Raw genomic sequence first — 26,256 nt, forward strand, 5'->3', positions numbered from 1 at the left:
TGAGCTACTGAAGGCTACAGCTTGCCAAGCATCCAACCAGCTACAGTACAAAGGCACCCAAGCGCCGCAAGATACCAGGGAATATTACCATTCCTTGTCTTCTTTGCTTCGTTGTCTTTTCCTCCCACTTATCATAAAAGATGACAAAAGGAGCCTTCTTCAATATATGTAACACTAGGGACTTTTACAGTGTGTTGGTAATTTACACTACAGTGCTACAGTATATACACAGGATCTAACTGCAGCCATACCTGAGATGAAGTATCGTAGGAGGACGGGAGAGAACTCCAGGAGGCCTGGGAGAGTAGAGCACACGTGTTCTTTAACATCAGTCAGCAAACCACCCTGACTTGAACTGCTTGCTAGAAAGGTGTCTACTCCACTACTGGGATGAGAATCCAATCCAACTACAGTGACATCTTCTAGTCTAAAAATGCTACGTGGAAACAGTTACGTCACATGAAAGTGTGTGCATGAGTGTGTGCGTGTGTGTGTGTATGTGCATGCGTGCGTGCGTGCGCTCGCCACACATATCTAATGTTACATCCCACAGGCCCCCGTTCTGTACAATTAAAATCCCATAACCAGTGACTACACATGCAAAATCCAATCACTGCTTATCACCATCAGTGGTAGACACAGCCCGATGCCGTGGCAATCTACATGTGCTCAAAGAAAGATGGATTGGTGCGAGGGGTTGAAGCAGACATGAAAATCTATCTCAGTTATTCTGCAAATAGAAAACCAATCGCATGTTTGTAACATGATATTATGACAGATGTGGGGGCAAATGTGGCACTGCATTCTAATTAGATCAATGCCTTTCTGTCTGTACAATACTGCCACTGTCATTCACATGCTTATGCTGCACATTAACGTGTGTTTTGATCCGCGCGCAGCTTTGACAGCTGCCTTGGGCTGCATGCATCTGGGTCTGTTCATTGTGTACATGCCGGCATGTGAGTTTGTCAATTGATCTGTGCATTCAACATGAAGGTGGTGTATGTATGAATTAGACTGTGCTATAGGGCGAAAGCAGTATGAGGCAGAACAGCTTTGCTGAATGCTTTTCATTGATAGAGGGGAAAAGGGAGAGAGAAAGAGCTGAAGGAAGGCAAACAGAAACATTTTTGAAAAGAAACGAGCAATACTGTGTGTAGGTGAGAAATAGGAGGAGAACGAGAGAACGGAGGGTTAATGGAGTGAGATACTCAAATTTCAGTGCACATGGAAACAGAATCTGAGGTGTGCAATACGAGCCTAAACCTTTATGTACTGAATCAAATTTAAATGAAAATAAAGCTATACTAAATGAAATACGAACAACAAGAAAGAAAGAAAATGCACAGCATGAGCAGAACTAAAAAGTGGGTTAAGAATGTGTATACACGTGTGTGTGTGTGTGTGTAGACATATGCATTGGAATTTGCTTTAGAGCGAAAACAGATATGATCTAGATTTCCATGCATGCTTTTCACTAATAGAGTGAGGGACAGAGGGGAAGGAAGTGAGAGAAACAGTGTGAAACGTGTGTAAGAATGTGAGAAAAAGAAAAAGACCAGAGGGTAACCGAGTTACTAGGTTACATCGACACTATAGAATGCGAGCTTGTTTTTCAGTGTGCATGGAAACAGGGCCTCAATCAGCACATGCTCAATCAAATTCAAAGAAAAATGGGGCTTTATTGAGTGGGATGCAAAGAGAGAGAAGAAAGCAGAAATGACGAGTCATTTGCAACCGTGTTGAGACCAACTTTAGCCCTGTGTGAAAAACACTAAAGCGACATCATTCATTTACATGAGACCAGTCCTCTAGATACATCAACACGTAGAAGATCTGATGCTCCTTTCAGCAAGAATTTGGGTTAAAATTTCTACAGTGCTTTGCAAAGGACTTCTTTGCTCTACAGCAACATCACCTGACTTCCCCCTTTTGCTCCCATCACAATCAACATGACCACTGCAACTTGAATGTAAACATAAGCCTTTTTCAGGGGACTTGCCAAAATGAGTGATGAAGTTGCACCTTGTCCCATGATTCAGAGGTTGCAAAAAAGGATCGACTCAACTTTTGCTGCAGCATAAGATGCTGCTTTGGCCAGTCAAATACGTGTGAGTGCACATTCCTGGTAGATTACTTTGCAAAGTGTACATTCTGGTGTTTCACGTCATCATCACAGAGTAAGATAAAAATGATTGCTGCCACGATAACCTTACAGAGCAGTGAAATCCTTTCCTGTGATATTGTAAGCCCCTGTACAGTGTTTTTCAGTCTGATAAGCCTTAAACTCGTGGATCTATTACTCCAGTTTCATGGGTTGTATTTCACTGTCTCACTGATACCTGGAGCAGCACGCCTCTTCTGATGCAACCCTGAGCATTTTTATAAAGCAAAAAAAAAAAAACAAACCTACCAGGCCACACACTGAACCTTACATCTTTACACTCATTTACAAAGACCTGTTATTTGCTAGAAACATTGTGTTACATTACACTGCATCGGCTGAAGCTGCAGTTTCACTCGTTTCTTTGCTCAATTGGGACTTTAGTTTCCTGCATCTGAGATATATCATCATTTGGAGTATTCCCGCACTGCATGTTGCATCTCAGAAAAATAGGTAACGCTGGGGAAAGAGAAGCATCTTGTTGGAACTCGTATACAACAGTGTGAGTGGGACTGGCATTTGCAGTGATCCATTAAACCAAATGTACTTCCCTTGATAAAACTCATTATGGATGTGTGTGGGAGTGAATGTGTGCAATGTGTGGTGTGTGTGTGTGTGTCTGTATGTGTGTGTGTATGAGTGTTAGACAGCTTTGTAGGATAGAGGGACCTATCATTAAAAAATCATTTGTGCTTGTTAGCAGTTTGACAGGCAAAGTATAGGCAGCAGGACTCTGCATTAAGCTGGTTGACTTTCCCTCACCCCACCGTGTAATTCTGTAAAGGATGTAAAGCAGGCAGAACCTGTGGGCTTCAATGCCTGCAATTATGTTGCTTTTTGCAGATCCAGTAGTTTACAGTGCAGGCCACCCTCGGACATGCCATTTTGAGCTTTGGAGGGAGCGCCAGTTCAGAGCAAGCTCTGATTTGCTCTGAAGTGCTGAACTAGTGAACTGATTTGCTCCTGGGTGGAGGATGCATCAAAATCAGGAAGCAAATGCAACTGCGCACGGCAGGTTCCCCAACAATCCCCTGAAATAGCTGAAATTACTCTTAATAACAGTGAAAAGCTGTATTTTCTTTTTCATAGCTAGGGAAATGCCAAAATTTGTGGCTAATAGCGGCAAAAAATGTGTCATTTCTTAATATTTTCCATTTTCATTTGCATCCAATTCAAAATTCATCTGCACTGCACTTTAGTATCCCTGCAGAAAATGAACTTCTCTATTGTTTTCTTTTCTGTGAATTATGAAGCAATAAAATATAGATATATATTCCTTCCTGATAATAGAGAGCTTAAGTTCGGAGATGCTTTAACAGACACGGGAGGAACAGAGACGGGAACAGGACAGTCAGGAAAAGAGAGGAAATGACAAAGTAGAGACAATCTAGTTGGTAGGCCCCAAAATTCAGGGGTCACATATTCCTGCTCCCCTGGGATCAAATCCTGACTGAAGTTGCTCTACAGTGTCTCCCATTATCTGTGACTCTGTCGCTCAGTAGAAGACAAAATGTTTTAAAAAAATCATCGGGCTACTCAGCAGGCTATTAAAAAGTAAAGGACAGCGAAGGAGAGCTGGATAATAAGAGAAGATGGGGAATATTACATTCTTTAATTAGTTACACACATTTCTCATTGCCCACTTCACTGTTTCAAAATTCTCTGTGCAGATGTTTCCACAGACATTCAAAATGACCCAACAGAATGCTTTAAAACTATCACACAGTACTTTCTCTTTGCTATAACACTTGTAAAGTCTTCTCCCAGCGAGAGCACAGTGTAAGTCGTATGAAAAATATGTAGTGTACAATAATGGATGAGATATGTTGCCTTTTTTCTACCAAACTATAAAAAAAATGTAACGGCAATAATCCCAGTTCTGACATGTAAAAACTGTGTATCTACTGTACGCTTTATGAAAAGTACATGTATGTATTGGATATCTACTGCACATAATGAATAGTAATAGCTCTCAACTCATCGGAGACTACAGTACAGATGGTCTTCCTCTCTCTCTCACACACACACACACACACACACACACTTCTCTCATTTTCACAATCACTACTTATCCTCCATCACACACTCATCTATCTCTGCCCATGCTTATGTAAATCACCTCTTCCTAGGTGTTCACCTCTTTGTGCAGATAGTAATGAAATTTTAAAAAAAAAACGAGTATGTAAACATACGCAAAATGGGCTTTAGATACATTCCAGAGATGACTGCTTAGGGCTCGACTGAGAAAATTCATGAATTCATGAATTCTGAAAGACGTGGCCATTGAATTCATTTTGTGTCAAAGCAATAAAAAAATGATCTACAGTTTGGCTCACACAGACCGCTGCTGTACCGTGCTGTGTGAAGAGCAGAAAAATGTACTTGCTCTTAAGTTGATATGGGGGGGAAAATAGTGATTGAAATAGAGAGTGAGGTGAGCTGATCACGAAAAAAGGGGGATCATAAGATGAGGTAGTGAAGAATGATGAAACCCATGGTCACGATAAACAGTTTCTGCAGAAAGAGAGAGGGAAAAAGGTGGAGACAGAAGCCAGACAGACAGAGCAGCTTTGTGTACACCTGAATTTTAAGCCAGCATGGAGGATGCTTTAATGAAAGCACCTGAGCAGAGACTAGTTTGACTATGACTTGAATACATGTTGTAAGAAGGTCAGGGTTCAAGGTGAGTGTTTTCTGTGAGAGAGTGAGAATGGAGTTTAAGGGACTGCTGTGTGGCTACTATTATCACACGGACTATTATTACTCAAGTACACACACACACACACACACACACACACACACATAGTGCAGCAGCGGAGAATACAAACATCTTCACAAAGCAGGGTTTCCATGGTGATGAGGGGAAGTAGCGTATAAAATGAAGTGCACGTTGCACCGGTGCAGATGTACACACATCTGAAGAAGATGATAATGAAAAAAAAATCTCTACAGATGTTGAAAATGAGATCACCATCTTTGGTATGATGTGTTTTGTGTGTGTGTGTGTGTGTGTGTGTGTGTGTGTGTGTGTGTGTGTGTTGTTTCTCATCTATAAGTGAGACTCTTCAGTTATACATGAAATATCACTCCAGCATCCCTATGTTCATACTTGATGATTCTGCAGTTTACAACATGGAGGACTGACAAGACACAATTAATATATGATGACTCCCTGACCTTAAACCTGCAGTAATCAATATTTTTATATTAACAATGGATCAAATGACTATGTGTAATGCAGAAAGGGCTGCTTGTAGCAAGTCCGCGGAGAATTATCACCCAACTACACAGCTCTCCTCAGCTCTATGGAGCATTTTAGTGTCTTTCAGCTCTTTCTTTTGGTTTGACCACCTTCAGCTTTACTGTTTTGAGTCTTGGCGCTCTAATTAATATCATTTCCTGATGGAGCAGGTAGCTGTTTGTAGTGGAAAAGCTCCATGTTTGCCACATGCCCGGGACCAAACAGAAGACAGGAAAAGTTGGCAACTAGCTGGTGAACAAGCTGGGCTGAAACATGACTCCATGTGAATGCTAATATTGCTGAATGTGTAAACTGGCAGTTTGCTATTGAGTTTATCATAACAACTTAATAAGGTTTTAATATGTCAGTGTTGTGTTCACAGCTTGTTCTACTGCCCCCACATGGCCAAGAAAATATCAATTATTGCAACTTTAATTTTGCGTTTAGTTTAAGTCTAAGCATAAACATGTGGTAACTATGTTTATTTGCTATGACAGATGTTGTAAAAACCTTGGCAGTGGACATTTAAAATGGTTGTCATTTGAAAGTTCTTTGGGATTTTGCAGAATTCTTAATATCAGTGCCTTCAATAATTTACAATACCTAATTTATATGGTCAAAAATTGACCGGGCCTTTTAGCTACTCAGAAAACAACACCACCACCACAGAGAAAAAGATTTTGATCTGCTCTCTAGTCATCTTGTAACCCCTTATTTAGAGTATTAAAGGGTTTTACGGTATTACTGTAGAAGTCTTTCTTTTCTCTTTTCTCTAAATATCTTATCTCTGTCATCACCCTCATGACCATCAGATAAAATGCCTCATCCCTCAAAAAGAAGATTATTTCTTGGCTCTTATTTGCTGGGATTAAAAACAAAGTGGTTTGTAGCAGATGACACTGTCAAGATTAAAATGCTTTATCTTGACATCTGGAAGCTAAACATGTGCATTTTGCTCTAATAAGTAAACAAAGTGTTTGCACACTACTATTTCAAACATTGGCATTCATCTCAACAGGCACATCCAGAATCTAAATGTCGAGCCTGATATGATTGAAATGAATAAATAAATAAATAAATAAATTTCCATTTTGCCATTTGGAAGAATGCAACTGAAATAACTGTTTGATCTCTTTTACAATGGATGGATGTAAATATTGTTTTGTTAAACGGCAAGATTTCTACATGCCATCACATTTTTTTGTTTTTGCTTGGGGGGGTGATTGAATGAATGAATGAGTGGCAGTAGCTGACATTGCTTACAACTCTACCTTTCCCTGTGTGTGACTGACATGTCATGACAGGGTGATGGGGCCCACTAGCAGTCAACCTCGTGGGTCTTGGTGTTGATTATCAAAAATCCATTTCATACACACATGCATGCACACATACATATACCATGTGGCACATCATTAACGCCACCATTAGCAGCGCGGTAACGACCTAACAGATATGCCCAAATAGAGTGTCATGGTCAAACACTTCCCACACCTCCCTGATGACATCTGTTCTTTTGGCTCCCGCCTGAGCCACAAGGGCCCTTGCACCTCCTAATGAGGAGACCAAAATAGGTGTGACAAATGTCATCCATCCCTGGGCTAGTTCTACTCCTGTCCAGAAGACAGCAGTCTGGGTTGGACAGGACATGACAGGACATGACACTACACCATGCGCTCTGGAGGTGGTCTTGTCACTGAGAGGTGTAGCACTAAGCAGTGAAACACCTCTCATCCATGAATAGGGGCCAGTGTTGACTAGGCTGGGAGACATGCCTCACTATTGCTTATAATGCTGGAATGCTCCACTTACTTCTACTCAAAAATCTATGTTAAAGTTAAAGGCTTTTCAGGAATGCTGAAATGTTAATGTGACTGGTGAGATTCATAATTTTGCCTGGAGATCTGGACCAGGAGGTGGGATGGAGGCTTCACATGTTCACTGCTGACAGGTAGAGAACATCTAAACCCCAAACTATGAATAGATGCAGACACTGTACAATTACCATTTGACTAAAATTGACCATGCCGTGTATAGTGAGATGAAATCAATAGGGAATATTCACTGTGCAGCTATATGTCGATCTTTTGCAGTATTCATTCAGGAACACTGATGTATTGCAAACCTGAATATGCAAATATTTTTTGTTAAGTTGTTTTGCCTTGTTGCTTTTCTGACTTTGGTGAAAAAAAAATCTTGTAAATCACATGTTTATCTGCATTTTATATCTGATTACAAAAAAGTGAGAGACACATTAATCACTCAGGTCACACACTGATGCCTGAAGCATGTGGATTTTTACGTACATCACGTGAGCTAATGTTACTGCAATTTGAAACTCATTCAAAAGGGGGAAACTGGTAAAATGTCAAAAAGACAATCAAATTCATTGAATGTCCTCCAAATCAATAGGACAGTTGGATACTAAGCAGCTAAAATTAAGCAGGTAGCAAAAGCATTGCTAGTAGCAGTGACGCTAGTGCAGTGGAACCTGCAAGCAGACATGACCAGCTGGTCCGGCAGCTCTTTTCCCTGAGCTGCCGGACCCTCTCCCAGCTCCCTCTCTGTGCTCAGGGACCTCCTGATTTACAAATTAAGCAGAGTTGAAATCTAATATTTCTGCAGACTTCTGCAGCCACTGCCCAGCCTGACATAGCAAGCACAGCCAAAGAAAGAAACATGCAGTGTGTGCAGATTTAGGGTTTAAACATTTAAACATTCAAACGTTTTACTGATCCAGAAAAAAAATAAAATAAAAAATTGTGAGATCATTAAGTGTTTTCACAATATGTGATTGTATCACAGACTAATGTCTAAATTCCTGAGATCACAAATGTTGCAAGTAGTAAGCATCATCATACAATCCAAGTCGTCGTGATAAAGAAAATGATGATGAAAAAAGCTCTGAATTGTGCTATTCTTCCCCTTTGCCTGTCTGTAATTTTTGTGTATCAGTACCACATTATATATAATCATCTTCTCATGTCTACCATTTGTGACACACTTATCATTCATAATGTATCTTCATCTGCATGGTAATCATGTAGTGTAAGTGTATTTGCACATGCAGCAAACATCAGTTGGGAAGCAAACCATCTGCACTGGTATCAGTTTTGTCACTAAAGCAAGGACAGACACACGTGTGTTTAAGAAATGTGGCAAACATCCGCGCACAAACTCACAAACACATACACACACATTTAAATTGTGTGGCTGGGGAACATGTTTAATTACAGCCTAGGAAGCAAGTGACTCGGGTGAGAAAGAAAAAAAAAAGCACTTGATAACAGTGACATTTACAATCTGCTTCATTTATCAAAAGCTGCCACAGCAGAGTCAAAGAGGGTCATTACATAGTAAACACAGATTAACTCAACCCTCACAAAACCCACACAACATTGTCTGATAAATGATTTTTATTCTAATAAAAATGCAGATGTCAGCACTGTTTCCCAGGACTCTGTCAATTAATAGATTTAAAAAAATAATAATTTTATTAAGTTATTAATTAATTAAAATGATTTTTAATTTGCCTTGCTTGTTACCCAGTATTTGTGTGTGCGTGTGCAAAGAAGGGCCAGCATCGGTGCTAAATAGCTGGCACCTTCAGCATTAATGTCCCCAGCCTCTTCCCATTATTTGTCCCAATTGTTACTCAGTGTTTGCATGTGTGTGTGTGTGTGTGTGTGTCTGTATGTGTGTGCATGCACCTGAGCCCACATCAGTGCTTACAGCCGGCACTTTCATAGTGCAGACAAGATTTGACAAACTCGGCTGAGGTGTACTCTGAGTTGTGTGTGTTATAGAGTGAATCCCAAGGGCACAGGTTCTGATAGACCTGTCCTTAGTGCCAGCCATTCGGTTTAGTCCCAAAACAACTATTAATAACTCTCACTCAGTTTACATTAACATATCTGTATACAGGGAAAAGAGCTGATGAGAGTCTGCAAACTGGGCCCTTTTGACATGTACAGTCCTTTTGAGTGTGCGTCTGCGAGGGCCAAATACTCAGCCAGATGTTACTTTGAGTTAAGTTCTCCTTTAAAAATCTCTTTGCATGTGTAGGGGCCAGACATACAAGCCCTTCATGAGCAGTTTCCTGTTTACAAAAGAGCAAATAGGGGAATGGGGTGAGTGGGAGTGCATCGAGCATTGGAGGACAGGAGTAAAACCGGCCCCGGGATCTTCTTCAGTGACTCCGCTGCTCTGTTGCTGCAGCTACGGGATGCTTTTGAGTGTCAGCAGCTGGCAGAGGCGCAGAATGCCAGGGCGAAGACAAAGATAAAGAGGGATCGGAGGAAGAGGGGAGGGATTGTATTTAATCTCGCTGCCATTTATTTTTAATAGCATGCAGCTGCTTTGTTCTCTCTTTGATCATCAGCAGTCCAGGTTGACTCTAACCCGGTGGCTTGCATGGACACACACACACACAGGCATGTGTGCACATAAAGGAGGATACAAACACAAATTGTATTTTCTTCTTTTTACTTTTCTACTTTTATTTTTGCGGATTTCTGCACCTGTTTACACCCAATTTTCAATGACCAATTCCCTATGCACTGCAGTCCTCGTCACTGTCAGCCATGCTGTTGGCCTGTCAAGGGCTGCAAACACGCATGTGCTACTCCTGTGACATATGACTGCTGCAAATGATAAGCTTCACCAGGAGGTGCAACATGTGGTAGGTACACGCTCTCCCCCTAAATCAACCCACCTCTCTGCAGGCGCCCCTTGCACCTCTGTGCAAGCAAAGGAAGTCGCTGGAGAGGTGACAAGGACAAGAACCCTCACTGGCTTCCCACCAGTGAACACAGCCAGGAATCAGACACAGTGTCTCTGTAGTGGTTTATAACCATGCTATTCCTGTACTATCTATTTGCACAACGCGTCTATTTTAAAGGGGAATTCCACTGAGTACTCTAACAGTCTTGGAGAGTAGTTCTGCTGCAATGCCATTTGAGTGCAAAGCTAAATCAGTGGACTAATCTTTTAATGGAATCAAGTAGGGCTGGGCGATACAGACCAAAATTCATATCTCTGTATTTTTACGCTGAATGGCAATACTACACGATTTATGTCACTGTATTTTCCACAAAGTAGGATACATGTTCAGATGTAAGTCATGCCTGTGAGATGTCCGAAGCACTTTTATTAACACAGACTGTAATCAAAATAAAATGCAAAGATAGGATTTCCTTCCTTGTTTGGAAATACACAGCTGCAAAACATGTAAATAAATAGCATCATATAAAATAAATAGCCTTTATATGTGGGTTGAGTGGCATGCAGCTAATATGAATGCAGACACTTGGAGTCAGTCACATGGAGACTATTGGTGGATGCTAGTCAGACGGATGAACACTGAGAAGCCTCTACCACTCGGTTACTGCAGTGCACACCACTCAGACAAGTGTGTGGCCAAAGTTTAGTTAGTCTGAAAGGGGAAAAATAAGGCGTTCTAATGTGAGATTTATCAAAGTTGATACCGAGTGATTTCACCTACCTGAGCAGGCCGCCCAAGTAGAGCCTGCCCAGGTACGGGAAACGCTGCAGTCTCTGAGAACACTCCTTCAATTGTTTGCAACAACAATAACAGACAGATTAAAACAGAGCATTATTACAATTATCTCTGGCAGTGTGGACTGGCGCTGTGCCTTCCTCCATGTTGCAGGAAAACTTGTCAACGAGTGGGGCTGGGTTTGCGTGGAGAGTGTGAGAAAGGAGAGATGCAAACACTGGCACGGCTTTACGTAAGAAATAGTTTAGGTAACCCAGCATTAATCTATATCAAACTAAACGGTATAGTTTCATCCTGTATCTTGAAAATATATTGATATACCTGAAAAAGTCAATATACCACCCAGCACTATAATCAAGCCTGCAAAGGTAGTTTGTATTGTAAACACTTCCCTCTTACTTAGTAGTGTTTTGACGTGGTCAAACACTTGATAAATCACTTTCATATCCTTGTCATGCAGGTTCCTCTCATCTCAGAAAGGACTCTGTAAACACTGTCACATAGGAGGCTGCTCTCTCTAGAGGGTTCATCCCTGAAATCTCAGCGAAGAGGGCACATTATGAGAGTCTGCTGCTGCTCTTGCAGATACTTAGGAATCTTCTCTCCCCAAAGAATGGAGATAAGAGAGGAGCAAAGGCAGAGGATACATCTCTGGCATAAAGCCTCCACCCAGCCACCCAGTCGTGCATTTTCCTTGCCATTTGGTCTTGAATACAGGCAGTGGAGGCAATCGTGCCAGGATGCGAATGGCAGACTTTGGCAGAGTTTTTGGACAAAGCAATCCTTGGCTACTGTAATGATTTGTCAAATCAAAGTTGATGGAGAAAAGGGAATGCAGAGTGAGATAAACATGACCATTATACAGTATGTATACCGACAGCTCTTACAGGTCCAAATGGGCTCATTCTGATTATATCAGAAGATAGATGCACTTTTCCGCATGTCTGTGAACATGAGAGGCCAAGCCTATAGAGCTCGGATAGCTGGCAAAGCCTGTGTGAAATCGAACACAAAGACACACAGTATGCTCGTTCTCAAAGCCATAGAGAGGGCCTCAACATAACAACTATGAGTTGTGATATGACCACTAAATCACCAATGCAGGAACAGCAAGGGTGTCAGAGAGAAGAAAAAAAAAGTGATGAGAATGAGAAAGGCATGAAAGGTGTGACAAAAGAGCAAAAGAGGACATAAAAGAAAGTGAGAAAAGGTGAGAGATGGAAAGACAGACCATGAGAGAGAGATGCACAGAGACAGAGTGAATAGGGACAGTAGATGATGCTGAGTGTTGTCCAGACAGTAAGGCAGGCAGGTGGGTGGTGGATTCTCTGTGTGGTTTCCATGCCTGGGGGCAAAGCAGCACAGGAGAATGTAGAGAGGCTCATTTAGATCCTTCTAAAAGGAAAGGCCAAAGCTTCTAGAGACTGCAGTGGCCGTGATAATGCCTGCTGTCTAGAGGTGGACCTGCAGGGACCGCACACCCCTGGGATGCGCTGAATAGAAGCTGCAGAGAAGTACTGGGAGAGAGATGAGGAGACGAACGGTATGGATTGAAAAGCTCACAGAGACGGAGGGATGAAAGACAGCAGACAAACAGATACACGGCAGGAGGAGAGTAGTGGATAGTGTGCTTCTCTTCACTGCTCAGATTGGCATATTAGAGTTTACACATTTTTCATATTTTTATTGCCGTTGTGGGATTATTATTTTAGCATCCAGTTCAGCCCACATTAACCCAGTGAAAAAATAAAGTAAGACAGTAATACTACAAATGTGTCTCTAATATTTTCGGTTTTATGTCAGTGAGGCTTCTTCCTTACTGGGATCACTGATGTTTTCAAATATGTTGCTTTGCGGTGTTAAATAGTGAACACTTGTAATGAGCTTTCCAGGCTGCTGCATGTTATGGTGAGGAAAGAATGTGTTATTTGGCTGTGCTTATTCAAGCAGACTAGATAATAAGTGTGTAATGGGGAAACAGAGTTGAAATCCAATGAAAGCGGGGGGTCTGTTAGAAAAACACAACTGAACCCACTTTGTCAAAATCTGCAAGGAGCCATTTGGGATAGCTAGAATTCAAACACTGAAATAAAAAACAACCTTGACATTAAAAGGGATTTACTTGAATTTGTTCTGTTAGTATTTTCAGGCTGGTATAGTTAAATCCTTTGAAACAGAAATTTCAATATTATACAACAATTTGCTGTACAATACAACAGTCCTTTCTTTCTATCTCTGTGATGGTATTCATTGCACTCCATTCATTCGTCTAGGCACAGCCTGTACATCTGCATTGTTCATCTATGCTCGTCATCGTTTTCTGCTACTGTTTTTAACAAATGTAACTAAATGGCTTGATAGTTACGTGAGAAGATGATGTCCCAATTCTTAATCCCGCCTACTAAACTGTGACTGGTCAATGGTGAAAAGAAAGCAGCTGTCAATGGGCGCACCACCAACTTTTGACATCTGGATGACTTTTGAGAACTTTAAACTCAAACTGTACTTAAGTCAGAGGTAAAACTTGCAGTGTAATGTCTGTAGTCTCTTTAATGCACTTGTTCAGTCAGCTCAATACCATACTGGTCATAATTTAGAAAATATAGCACAAAATACAGACAAAGATGTTATCTATTTTTCTGAAACTAGATGTAAGCACAAACCTGGCCAACAAATTCAAAATAGTTGGAGCCGGACGAATATGCTGGATGTAGGAGGAATGTATTATCAGCATGTAGACTTGGGGCGGGCCAAATGGAGGTCAATAACATCGGCTACTCTCACCTCCTTTTCAGAGCAGCCAACAATTTACTCAAGGGCTGGGAGGTAAGTCCACAGAAAATATTTCTTGCCTGGGAGGAACAGAGTCATTAAACATAAATATACAGAGCCCCAAAAGTACTACAAACACACTCCAAATGTGGTTCTAAAGGGAGATGATGTTCCTTTGTTAAGTTGAGTTTATGCTTCTGGAAACACTGAAATTTCAGTGATGCTTTTCATTGCATAATGATGTTCACTAAGTAAGTTATGTTAGCAGGCAATGATACCTTTGGAGAAAGACTACAACTGCAGCAAGCTATAACACTGCTCCACACATATAGAAACAAAGAGAGAAAACCAGTATTTGTTTAAGCTGTTCACATGACAGCAACAACTGAGATATGCCTATTATAAACCTGTCTGAAAACAGGATTTTGATAATTGAAGAAAGGTGTTCGTGTTCTTGGAGTTTTGCTCCGAGAAATCACGTCCCAAGATCCTTGATGTCGCACAGAACATGTCCTGAGGACATCCACTATTCATGTCCTAATTTTCACTGCATAACTCAGAACAAATGATTTTTCCAAAATTACAAAAACAGCCCAAAAACTCCCCCCCAAAAAACTGACTTGCGAATATGTACATCATTCGTGTGAAGGATGAAGGAACTGTAAGCAACAAGAACAGTGAAAATCTTCAAAAGAAATATCAGTCAATTATGAACTTTTCACCAACTATGGAAGGTGAGCAAGTAAGCTACTAAAGAATATGAAACTGAGTAATACTTTGTGTGATTGTACACATGCTCACTAGGTGATACAGTCCCACATGTGCATTACTCACACCTTTTTGTCTCACACATGAATATAATGACAGCTGTAAGGGCAAGTCAATATGCATTAGCACACCACAGAACTGTAAATTGGCTGTGCTACACATAACCATTTAAGCAAAATTACAGTCTGAGAATAGCTTCAGATGACCTCAAAACTTCTCAGCAAGAAGCAGAAATGCCATGATGGCTCGCCCAACCAAAAGAAAAACATCATTATAATTTAATCAAAGTTAATCATATTTTCTGGTGTGACCCATCAGCGCATGAATTACTAATATTGCAGGTCAGTTCAGATATCAAACCTCTCCTTCAAAACATTGTTGAATATTCAGTAAAACAACAAGGACATTATCTGGATCCAGTCTCCCTCATGTCCCATTTTAGTAATTACTGGTGAAGAAAATAAAGTTCCTGTCTGCTTGTACCATCTTGTCTCTAAACTACATGCTGTTCAAAAGAAGAACATGTTGTTTCAATCCCTCACTCTCGTGTACTCGTTATAAAAATATCTGTATGAAAGATGAAGAAAACTCTTTATCTGCTGCTTCTCTCGCTCCATCTTTCTCACTCTAACTCCTTTTCTTTCTCCCTCCTTCCAACACTACTCTTCCTCCTGTGGTGTCACAGTCCATATGGTGCTGCAACACTGTTGGTCTCCTGTGGCCACACTTCCCACGATGCATCTGTGGCTCTGGGCTTTCGAGGGAGCTGATAGGCTGAGAGGATCGTGGTATCGACCAGCTATTGCCTGGTGTGAGGTCAGCCCGGTGCAGCAGTGGAGTGTGTCCGAACAGCACACACCACTGACTTCCAGTCTTTCATCCATCCCGCCAATCAATCCTCTATTTTTTCTGCCGTTACCTTTGCCTCTGTAGTAAAAGCCTGCTTTTCTATTGTTTTCTTTTCCTCTTCTTCTTCTTCTTCAAAAAGAATATATATATACATATATATTAATATAAATAAATATAAATATAAATTAAAAAAATCCCTCTTTTATAACATATTTTTTTCTTTAAGGGACTGCCAGATTGATCCTTTTCTCTTATTTCTTGAAACCATGCACAGTCAGACATGAAATCTTGAGAGAGGGTTTACCTGTTCAAGCTATAACAAAGATGTTCCATTTGGGAAATATCATCAAAGACTCTCAAACATATGTATTTATTTCTTTCTGTGAGGGATTTTAGTGTTATTCAACTATCTTCTGCATTGTTGTGCTGTATTGCACTGAGCTCTCTCCCCTTTCCTGTTCTGTCTGTGTCCATGCAGAGAAAACAGAGCTTAGCACAGATCAATCCCATTGAGTCTGACTCCTTTCACCAGCCAGGGATCGATACCGCATGTTTCATGTCCCTCCACAATACACACACACACACACACACACACACACACACACACACACACACACACACACAGTTTAAAGACATGCCTATGAGAAACCCACCCCTTTAGAGATGACCTATCGGCCTATCGGCTAACTTGCACACCAGGGGATACAGAAGTTCATTATGACAGGCTTGCCAGTGCTAAAGGTCTGCTTTAGTCCTCTGCTGCAAAGTGCAGCATTTACACCATCTGATTACATTAACAGCTTGCCACAGAGGCCTCACAAGAAAACACATAGTGGCTAAAAGTAGTGTGCAGCAGGAAAACTTTTACATGTGCAACAATGTGACTGTTGAATGTGTGATGCCAGATGTTTAAGTAATATTAGAATCACAAAACCGGAAGGGCTCTAAAAGTATTTGTCTATGCTGGGCTCAACCATATGTGCTGGGCACTGGGAGATGAAATAATTGTTAACCCTTTTACAGGAAATTGTTACATCCTTGAGTTTACATCCTTGAGTTTAGCTTTTTAGCTGCAAATTGCAGCCTTCAGTATTTGTTCAGAAAGTAGAAAGTAAAATACAGAACTGTACAACATCTCACAAATTCCTTTTTCTGAAACCTGCAGAAACATCACTTCTATGCTTAATAATAATGTCCCAAATGTTTTATGCAAATTAACTAATTGAATAATGGTTTTTGGGAAGCGTCTTTGCTTCTTTGCTGAGAATTAGATGAGATTAATATCACTTTCATGTCGGTAAGGTGAATATGAAGCTACCACCAGAAGCCAGTTAGCTTAGCACAAAGACTGGGAACATGGGGAAACAGTTTGCCTGAATAAAAAAGGTAAAAGGTTTTTAAAATCTTCACCTACATGCACCTTTACAGCTCTGTAACAAAAGCACCCTGTAAAACCACAACAAGTAGTTTTAAACCTTAGTTTTTGTATGGATTATAAATGACCTTTAGTTGTGTTGGTAGGCAGATTTTTTTTAACCTTTAAACAGAGCCAGGCTTGGTGACTCCCCCTGTTTCCTATCTTTGTGCTAAATAAAGCTAACTGGTTGTAACTACATGACATGAGAGTAGTATCAATATTCTAAGCTTATTCTTAGCTTACTCTCGGCAAGATAACGAAGAAGGACATTTTCCAAAATTTTGATCTATTCCTTTAAAGTCATTAGCTTGATTTTCCCAGTGTCTTCAGTCCAGCACAGTATGGACTGAGCCCAAAACTACTGTGTAATTAAGTATCTGAAAGGGTAACTCTGCTCCACAAACTCACCTTGCCTGGAGTACTCATCCGCCTCGTGGTGAACCAGGTCAGTCACACAGCCGCCATAATGCAGCCTCTGCTCGTGGTCGAAGGCCTTGAGCGTCTCGCTGGAGGTGTAAGACTTCTGGGTCGGCACACGACATTCATCTGCGTCCAGGGAGGAGGTGTTGTACTGGGAGTCTTTGGAGCAGCGACCTCTGGTCAGGGAGCGGTGTCTACGATCCTTCAGGTCCATGCTGGTGGGGAGGGCAGGGATGCAGAGAGGAGAGATGGAAGCAGAGGAGGAGAAGGAGGCGGTGGGGGGAGATGGAGGGGCCTCCTAGCGGGCCTCCGTAATGTCAATCTCCACTTCAGTCACCTAGAAAACAGAGATAGAGAGAGGGAGAGAGAGAGAGAGAGAGAGAGAGAGAGAGAGAGAGAGAGAGAGAGAGAGAGAGTGGAAAAGACAGCAAAAGGTTGGCATAAAATTAATGGATGCACTGCTGTGACTCACTCTTGCTTTTCACTCCAGAGAATGTACAGGGAAAGTTAGGTAAGAAGGAGCACGGAGGATGGACATTTGAGCAGGCATAATATTCAACACATCAGAGCATTGATGCGGGATAAGTAAGGCTATTGTGAGGAGAAACAGAGATGCCAGGACTGTGGTCCGCAGAGATTGTCAACCATCGACCGGGCTGATGAAAAATGGTAAGCCAGCATTTAAATCTATGACATAAAAACAGAGAGTGACTCAAACATGGTCCAGTCATCCTAAGCTGATGTCAGCAACGCATGAATACAGACACACAAAAGGAAAACAATGATGACAAGAGGGGGCAGAGAATACAGGAAGAAAAGTGGGTGGAAAGCTGAGAGGAAAGGCAGAGTGATGGGAAAAGAGACACCAGAAAATCTAGATTGGAAAAAAGGTAAAGGGCGAGAAAGAAAGAAAAGCAGCCGGATGCAACAGGAAGGATAGAAGAAGAGGAGAAATGACTTGAGGGCATTGCTAGTCTCTCCCTCATTATCAGAGTGAGAATGAATCCCGCTCCCTTAGAGGCTGTAAGGGATAATCAAACACACCCAGATGCAAACACACACACACACACACACAGAACAACACAAACATACACGAATGCACATATACAGCATGGAGGCACCTGTGCTGAGACAACAGTGTTACCTGAGCTTGACACAGCTTGTAATACAACTTGTAACACAACTAAACACGCACATCAAGACATCACCTCCTCAGCGCTCACGCCTGATCTGTCCACCTCTATTGCATCACAACCAGCCCACTTCTAATCTATTCAAATCGTATACTTGTGGATGCAGATTATACATGATTATGATGCTAATACAAAATGATACTAGTGCAGCGGCCTTGAGCAACGCATTACATTAGCAGCTAAAGATCAAAGTACAACAATACAACAACCAGCGGTAATTGACAGGAGCGCTTCCAGCAGCGGCCTGTATGGGATATTTATGGTAATAAATAGGTCATCCATGTTTCTGTTGCTTGAGGCCGGGGGAAGTCTGGTCTACCCACTGCATTACAGTGCAGCGTTGCATTTTCATCAAAACATCTTTCAGTCTGGACAGCCTTTATCGATATCAGAGGAGGCTGGGGCTTTTCTAAAGAACAGGCATCATTTGATTCTGAATATGTGATGCAACTAATTGCAGACTGGTACGGAGGGAGAACGAGAAGGGAGAGAAAGAGAGAGAAGGAAACAGAATGCGAGTCAATCTATTCAATGAGGGCTCATTTTAAAATGCTTGGAAAGTAGTATTGAAAAGTGCCCTGCTATGTCCATTGATTAACAGTAGGTATTAAGTCTCATAAAGAGCTCATTATGCTCCTGCATCCATCACATAGGCTATTAGGAGTTCAACCTTAATGTGTTTGTACCTTGAATGGAGGGTGAGGAAATAGAGAGAGATACTGGCTCGGGAAATCTGGGGACATTCTGACTGGCATTATGCAAACAATGGGCAAACAAGGCTCTGTGAGTGCGTGTAGCTGGGGCTGTGTATGTCTGCTGAGTTCGTATGTAAGAGCTTAGGGTTATTATTATGATGAAGTAATGGTTCAAAATTTTGGGGAGTGCGCTTATTTGCGTTCTTTACAAGAGGCAGATGAGAAGATTTATAACACTATCATGTCTGTATGTTAAGTATGAAACTGGAGCCAGAGGGTGATTAGCCTAGATTAGCTTAAAGACAGGAAGAAAGGGTAAACAGCTAGCCTACCAGCACCTGTAAGAGTCACAAATTAACAAGTTGCATCTTGTTTGTTTAATCCACTACATAAACTAAAATGAAAAATTAGGCTTTGTGGTTTTCAGGGAAGGTAAATGCTGTAACTTTTTCCTGACAAACAACACTTTATCCATTTGCCCAGTACAACTGTGCAGCATCTCCACCTGTAGTGCCGGTTGCCTGGCAACTTCTAGGTAACGACAAGAAATCCGGGAATGCCTGGCTGTTAGGCCACAGAAAGCCAGAGTTTGTTCCAGGAGTAAGAAAACCTCATTCAAAATCACAGCAACATCTGTAATAACAGAAGGAACCCAACCTTGTAAGATAACCTCACTCAACAATACGCCATGTGGGTGCCACCATATGTCAAGGTCAGGATGGTCAATTTAAAAACCAAAAAAAACAAAAAACATTACAATGAAGCTTATTTGATGTTTCTGTTTTTTTAGGATAAGGACAAGAGTTTCAGACAGCAGAGATTAGAGCCCAAAAACTGGAAAAACCTGTTTTAGATGAGCATTTTGGTGGATATCATGGAAATATCATGGATAAAGTACCTGCACTGCTGTGCTCACAGACATTTCAAATAACTAATAACTTCTAACAGCATGTACTGCCGTAGATCCTTTACTTTAGAATATGAGAAGTACAAATGAAACGTTTCTTTTGTGATACACAAGCTAGTAGAACCATCACAAAATGAAACTTTTTAACTCAAAACCTCCTGCCCGCAGTCTTTATGCAATGCTAGGCTAATTGCCTCCTGGCACAAAAAAAGCATATTTCCCAAAATGTTAAAACTATACCTTGAAAAACTGGTGTCAAACTTTGCAAGTCAGTGGTTACAGATGTAGAAATCAACATAAATCAATGCAAAATCCTTCAAGTAACAGGTGTGTGTAGCAGTCACACTACAAAGGCAGGAGCAGTTTGCAGGTGTAATGTTAGCAGAGTAGGAGGTGGAGAAAGGACACAGAATGAGAGATGAATAAAGTGGAGAAAGCCAAGGGGGTCAATCACGAGATCTGAAATGCATACCAATCACATTCCACCCACGCAGGTGTTTTCCTCAAGGTCGCTGAGGCACACAACCCTCCGCACGCATACACACACGGCAAACTTTGTCTTGTTAATTACTCAAGTGACAACAACGCAACCTCCTCTGATCATTGTACTGAGGCGGGTTATCTCATTTATCACAAGTATAATGACTTATTGTCATTCTGGCTGGTCGTACAGCCCAATTTCAAGGTATGTGACCAATCAGGCGCACAAATACATGCAACCCAGACAGACAAACTGACACGTGAATGCAAAACTTTGCAAAGAGCCGGCGAGTAACTGTGTTTCCTTGACAGGCGAGAAAGGGTGGTTAGCCGAAGGAGAAAAGGGACATGTGTGTGACCGTGAAGTGACCATGAAATCCAGGCAAAATGAGAAATGTAATTGGAAGACGACAGGGAGGGTGGAGAATTCATTTTCGAAATTACAGAGGTGAAGTTTGGTGCAGATAATGGCCTTTTCTCTGCAAATAGAGACTGGGATGGAAAAATATGGAGAATGACACAATGTAAATCCACTGTAACTAGAAATCACACCCAGTTAATAGGAAGCTAATGACATCAATGGATTAGCAAGAATTAAACAGGCTGGTTTCCCAATTCAACCTGGTCAACCTCTGAAGGAACAGACTCCAAATGCCAAACAAAAGAAGGCAGACAGATGCAGATATATTAAGAAACTGTTTTTTTTTTAACCACCTAAATCTTATCTGTAATCACATGCTTCAAGAGTGTTTCTTACACATGAAAAATGAGCATCTAATTTTCTTACCCTGTCAACATCAAAATACATCTGACACATTCTGTCACAATAAGTTTTATGCGGATTAAAACTGCAAACAAGCCTAATTTTCTTTTCCTCTAAATGCTTGTAGAATTCTTACTGAGGTACTTAATTTAGTCCCAAATTAAAAAAAAAAAACATGTAAACACAAGTTAAAATCTATAATGTCGAAGCATCAATCCTCTCTATTAAAAAAGCCAGCAGTGTTTCAACAGCAGGTGTATTATGGTGTGAAACTGCTTCAGGTGTTTTGTGTTTTGTTGCATCATGCCTCAAATCTGCCTGAAGAAAGTGCTGCAGAGACAACCGGCTCTGGGAACGCGCTGATCAAAATCGACCGGGCTCAGCTCCGCATATTATTTCACTGCATTTGTAATGGTTACATGTACACTGGCTAGATACCCAAAGACAATTGGCTGCAAAGATTCCATCCAGCCACTGCTCTCATTTATCAAACAAATAAGCACGGAGGCCGTGGGTGAGTGCTAGTACAGATGCTGTTTAGGACCATCATGCTGCGGGAGGCTTCCTGTTCAGATGACTCCTACTCCAGCCAACTAGGAGGAGGCTAAAGCAGGGTGTGTTCACTCTGTGTATGGCCTACAAACTATTCCAACATTTACTGACTTATTCTTGCACTTGACACAACCTCATTGTTTACAGTTTTTTTTTAATATATTTCAGTACATAAATAGCTTTGTGTGCTATATTCTTTTAGTGCTGCATTTAACAAGGATTATCAATTCTTTTGCACATTATTTCCTCAAATATTTGATTAAACTTTTGGCTTATACACAAGCAGAAAATTGTGTAAAATGCCTGTGATAAACCAACAACCAACAGTCCAAAACACAAAAATATCCAGTTAATTGTCATGTAAGATTAAAAAAAAAAAGAAAAAAAGCAGCAGCAAATTCTCAAAGCTGAGTAAAAAGTAAAAATGAATCAATTATCAAAATGTGTGCTTATTTTTCTATCAGTCCACAAATTGATTAATCAATTAGTTGTTTTAGCTTCAGACACTTTCTACTAAAAACTTGATGACAGGCCTAAATTAAACTGCTGTCAGTTTGTGTGCTCTCTGCATGCCGCTGTGAGTACGTGTCAAAGATAGTGTGTGAGGGAAGAACCGTCACTCTTTAACGCTGATGTCCGACCATGAATGAACACGAGTGTTGTTTTTTTTAATTCCACCTCATTCAGCAGAGTGAGACGTCTTCTTTCTAGTGGATCACGTCATGCCACTGTGAGGGGTGACATTCTCTCAATTGAACTTTCATTCATATCAATAATTCAGGCTCATAATCTTTATAGTTTTGAACCATGACCTTCAGTATTTGGATCAAGAAGCTCGTAAAAAAATGTGTGTGAGATTAAGTAGTCTACAGCTGTGGTATTTCAAATTTCAATGCGTCAGATAGAGAGACTATTCAATCAGCATTTAAGAAATGTAAATATAAGTATCGGATCGGACTCGGTATCGGCAGATGCCCAATATTAAAGGACTTTCTAGAGAACTTTCTACCGCTACCTGCATAAATCTTTACAGATATAAACAGTATGCATGGCTCTTTGTAGACCTGATAAATGTGAATATATCTGTGTTTAGATATAGATACAGGAAATTTTATACATTTTTGTAGCAGTCTCTCTTTTTTCTTAAAATTCTTTTAAAACTGTTTCACTACAAAGCTACAAGAAAACCAGTCTTTCTTTTTTTTGACTAAGTTTACTACTACTGCTACTTCAGAACTACAGTATTTTATATACACCCTCTTTAATACTGTAATACTATACTTTTTCATTTGTTCTATTAATTTTCTTTACTGTATTTATACCTTCCTTATCCCATTAAGCATCTAATCTTATCTTATATCTTATCTTATCGCTGGATTAGAAGAGTCTGTAAAGCAGCAATTACCTGGCTCATTTAATTCAATTGTAACCAAACCAAAAGCAACAATCAGCCAACAAGACTGGCAGCTAAAAGCCTGATAAAACACAGCATGGAGCCTTTCCATCAGAAAAATCATCCACTCCTCCAGCACTCTTTGTCAACAGGAGATGAAGTTGTTCATTTGGTGTCTTTTTCTCTTTTTTCTTTTTTTTGTTTGAAAGAAATTTGAATAGCAAAAGATGGCCTATTGAAAACACAAGGCCCTGTTATCACAAAAGACAAAATTGTGGCTATAAAGCATTTGGCTTCAATTTTCTGCTGTTTTTGTGCTGCTGCTCAAATTAAGTTGTTTACACAGTTTGTTCACAAAGACAAAGAGATGAAGACGCAGAGTGACTGAGAAAAACAAAAGAGTAGACGGGGGAGAGAGCAGAGTACAGAGAGGTTGCATGAGAATAAAGAGGAAAAACAAATCCTTGTACTCAATTACACATCACTAAAAAACCTCCGTGCAGGAAGCTCTTTCAGGAAGAGCGTCCTACTCCAAGTCCTAATATGGTCAAGATTAAAATATTATACATACAGTTCATCAAAGCCTCCAATTACATGTTCAGATTTCCCTTAAGGGAAGTTTATACTTGACATCATATCTTTAAGTGTAAATCCTTATGTTTAATTTGTTCTTTTCACAATGAAATCTTTTCTGAGGGTGCATACTGGATCAGTGTAAGCAGTTTTAACAATGTATTGTAATTAACGGCTTATTCAACAAATGTCTCATTATGTGCAATATACTTCAAATTTCATAACAAATTAAGCTTCATAGAAAAATGTTTGTGCTTTGTGAGAAGGCTTGTGGGAGCTTTAGTGTCACGGCTGGGCATCCTGATTACTTCCTGTGTGTAGGTGTGTGTGTACAAAGTCATATTCACATGTATTAGCATACATAAATATTCCTGTATGGACCCACATCTATAACCGCACCATGACCTCTATCATTTTCACTCTAACACACACACACACGCCTTGTGTGAGCTTTGGACTGGGCTCTGACTGAGAGGCTCCTCACCATGAAGAGTCATTAATCATGTCTTCGATCTCGGGTGGCATTGAAAGTGCATGCACGCAAAGACACGCACACGCGCACACGCACACACACACAAAAATACATACTTACAGACACACACATATACACACAAGACAAAAAAGAATGGCTGGGGCTGCTTGCATGGCTCTAGTTCAACTGGAAACTGTGGTCCATTTTGGATCCAACATGATCTGTTTGCCAGCAGCTGAGGGGCGTGCAGGACAGGAAACATTTCATCACTCTCTTCCCCCACACACCGCGCCCCATTACCTCCAACACCTCTTTGAGCCAAAGAGGAAAAAAAAATCACTTGCTTATTAAGTACGGTATTCACTAGTCATTGATGCCATGCTTTTATTGCCATTGACATTGACATGTGACATTGATGCACTAAAGTCTTGTGTTTTTTTTTCCACAATCAACTTTCAACTTTTTCATTCAGTAATAGCACATCACAACAAGGGTGCAAAAATAATATTGCTGCTGAAATGCATAAAGCTATCAAATACATATAACATAAACATAATTTTCATGAGGTCAGTGTCTGATTATTGTGTCTCCTCTGCATTTAAATGTCCCACAAGTTCTGCTTGTGAATGCAGTAATGTTATGCAGCAAACTCTCATAGTTCAGATTTTGGAGCAAGTGAGCACGCCATAAATAAGCGGTAGACTTTACAAATTAGGCCGCCTTTCATCTCCACCGCCACACAACAATAAGGTCACTTACAAAAATAAAACAAGATATATTCTCTGTAATTGAACCTAGTTTTTATCAGGTTTCAAATCTCTGCAAGTTGATTTTCAAACCGTACTGAAACAGATACAGAGTTATTGAATGTGTTTGAAAATTTTGACCAGTAATGTAGAGAAGATGTGATTTTTAGTGGACTAATAAGTAATTTTCCTCTTAGGCCTTTGACTTAATACTCAGTGCTCATTCTGTGCAGCATTTGCTGAGTATTTCATGAGGGAACATCCCCTGTGATCAGCCAGCCTGAATGTAATAATTATGAAGTATTGTTGAGGTCATACTAGAGTATGGGATGAGAGCTACATATCCCAAGGTCTCATATATGTGACTCAGAGTTGTGGTCCCTGCAGGGGACAAGATAAGTTGCCACACTGATCAGGAACTGTGAAGAGACCTCATCCACCTTCCATTTTCTCCTCCATGTCTCTTCTCCTCTCATCCTCTCATTTGTCAGGATGGAAATGAAGGGGGGCCTGGGTGGGGGGGCAATCAGCCCCTCTCTCTTCCTTGCTCTCGTTGCCTATGTAATCTCCACACTGGGCTGCAGAGTGCCACAGAGCCTCTGTTTATTAGACTAATCCTTAAATCCACATTCTGCAGGCCTCGCAAACGCCTCGCAAAGCTCTAATCTGACTCAAAACAAAGGGATTAGAGACGACAAGGTCCCTCTCTCTGTCTCTCCATGTCTGCTGGAGTGGGTTTGGGGTGACGCACACATGTGCTGAGAAACACACTAGCACTGTTGCATGGCTCTTGCCTGTCACACCCATATTTGCTAAAGACTGATTGCTGCATGCAAACCCTCGCACACACACACACACACACACACACACACACACACACACACACACACACACACACACACACACACACACACACACACACACACACACACACACACACGCTTCCTGTGAACACAAGCTGGCTGTGACAAGACAGGCAGTTAGAGCCAAGGTGCAAACAAACTGGGTAATTACACATTGCTCAAAAACTCATGGGAGAAATGACGGACAAGATGAGAATGAGCTGTGGGAATGAGACATGGCGACAGCGGGGAGGATATAACCAGAATTACTAAACAAACCTGGCTTATATTATAGACTTACACGGTTGCAAAAGCAACACAGGAGAAGAATTTTTACACACTAGCAGCAGATGCCAGAAGTCCACTTTGGGGGCTACAGGCTTGTTACAGTATAAAGCACCAACAAATCAATATTTGTGTCTCCACAAAACCCAGGACCATTTCAGACAGATGCCATAGCTGTGACAGGCATAGTGAAAACTTCCATTCATTCC

The 26,256-nt window shown here is 40.9% G+C and overlaps 1 protein-coding gene across 1 annotated transcript in view; it reads right to left on the reverse strand.

Annotated features, from left to right (window-relative positions):
* tenm2 (teneurin transmembrane protein 2) overlaps positions 1 to 17,360 on the reverse strand; it is a 149,912-nt gene extending 132,552 nt beyond the window's left edge. The window contains exon 1 of the mRNA XM_041047853.1: positions 17,135 to 17,360. Within this exon, the coding sequence (XP_040903787.1) occupies positions 17,135 to 17,360 (226 nt within the window). The remainder of the gene's footprint in view (positions 1 to 17,134) is intronic.
* Positions 17,361 to 26,256: the final 8,896 nt, after the last annotated feature.

This window comes from Toxotes jaculatrix, chromosome 10 (assembly GCF_017976425.1).
Source record: "Toxotes jaculatrix isolate fToxJac2 chromosome 10, fToxJac2.pri, whole genome shotgun sequence".
NCBI classification, from domain to species: Eukaryota; Metazoa; Chordata; class Actinopteri; family Toxotidae; genus Toxotes; species Toxotes jaculatrix.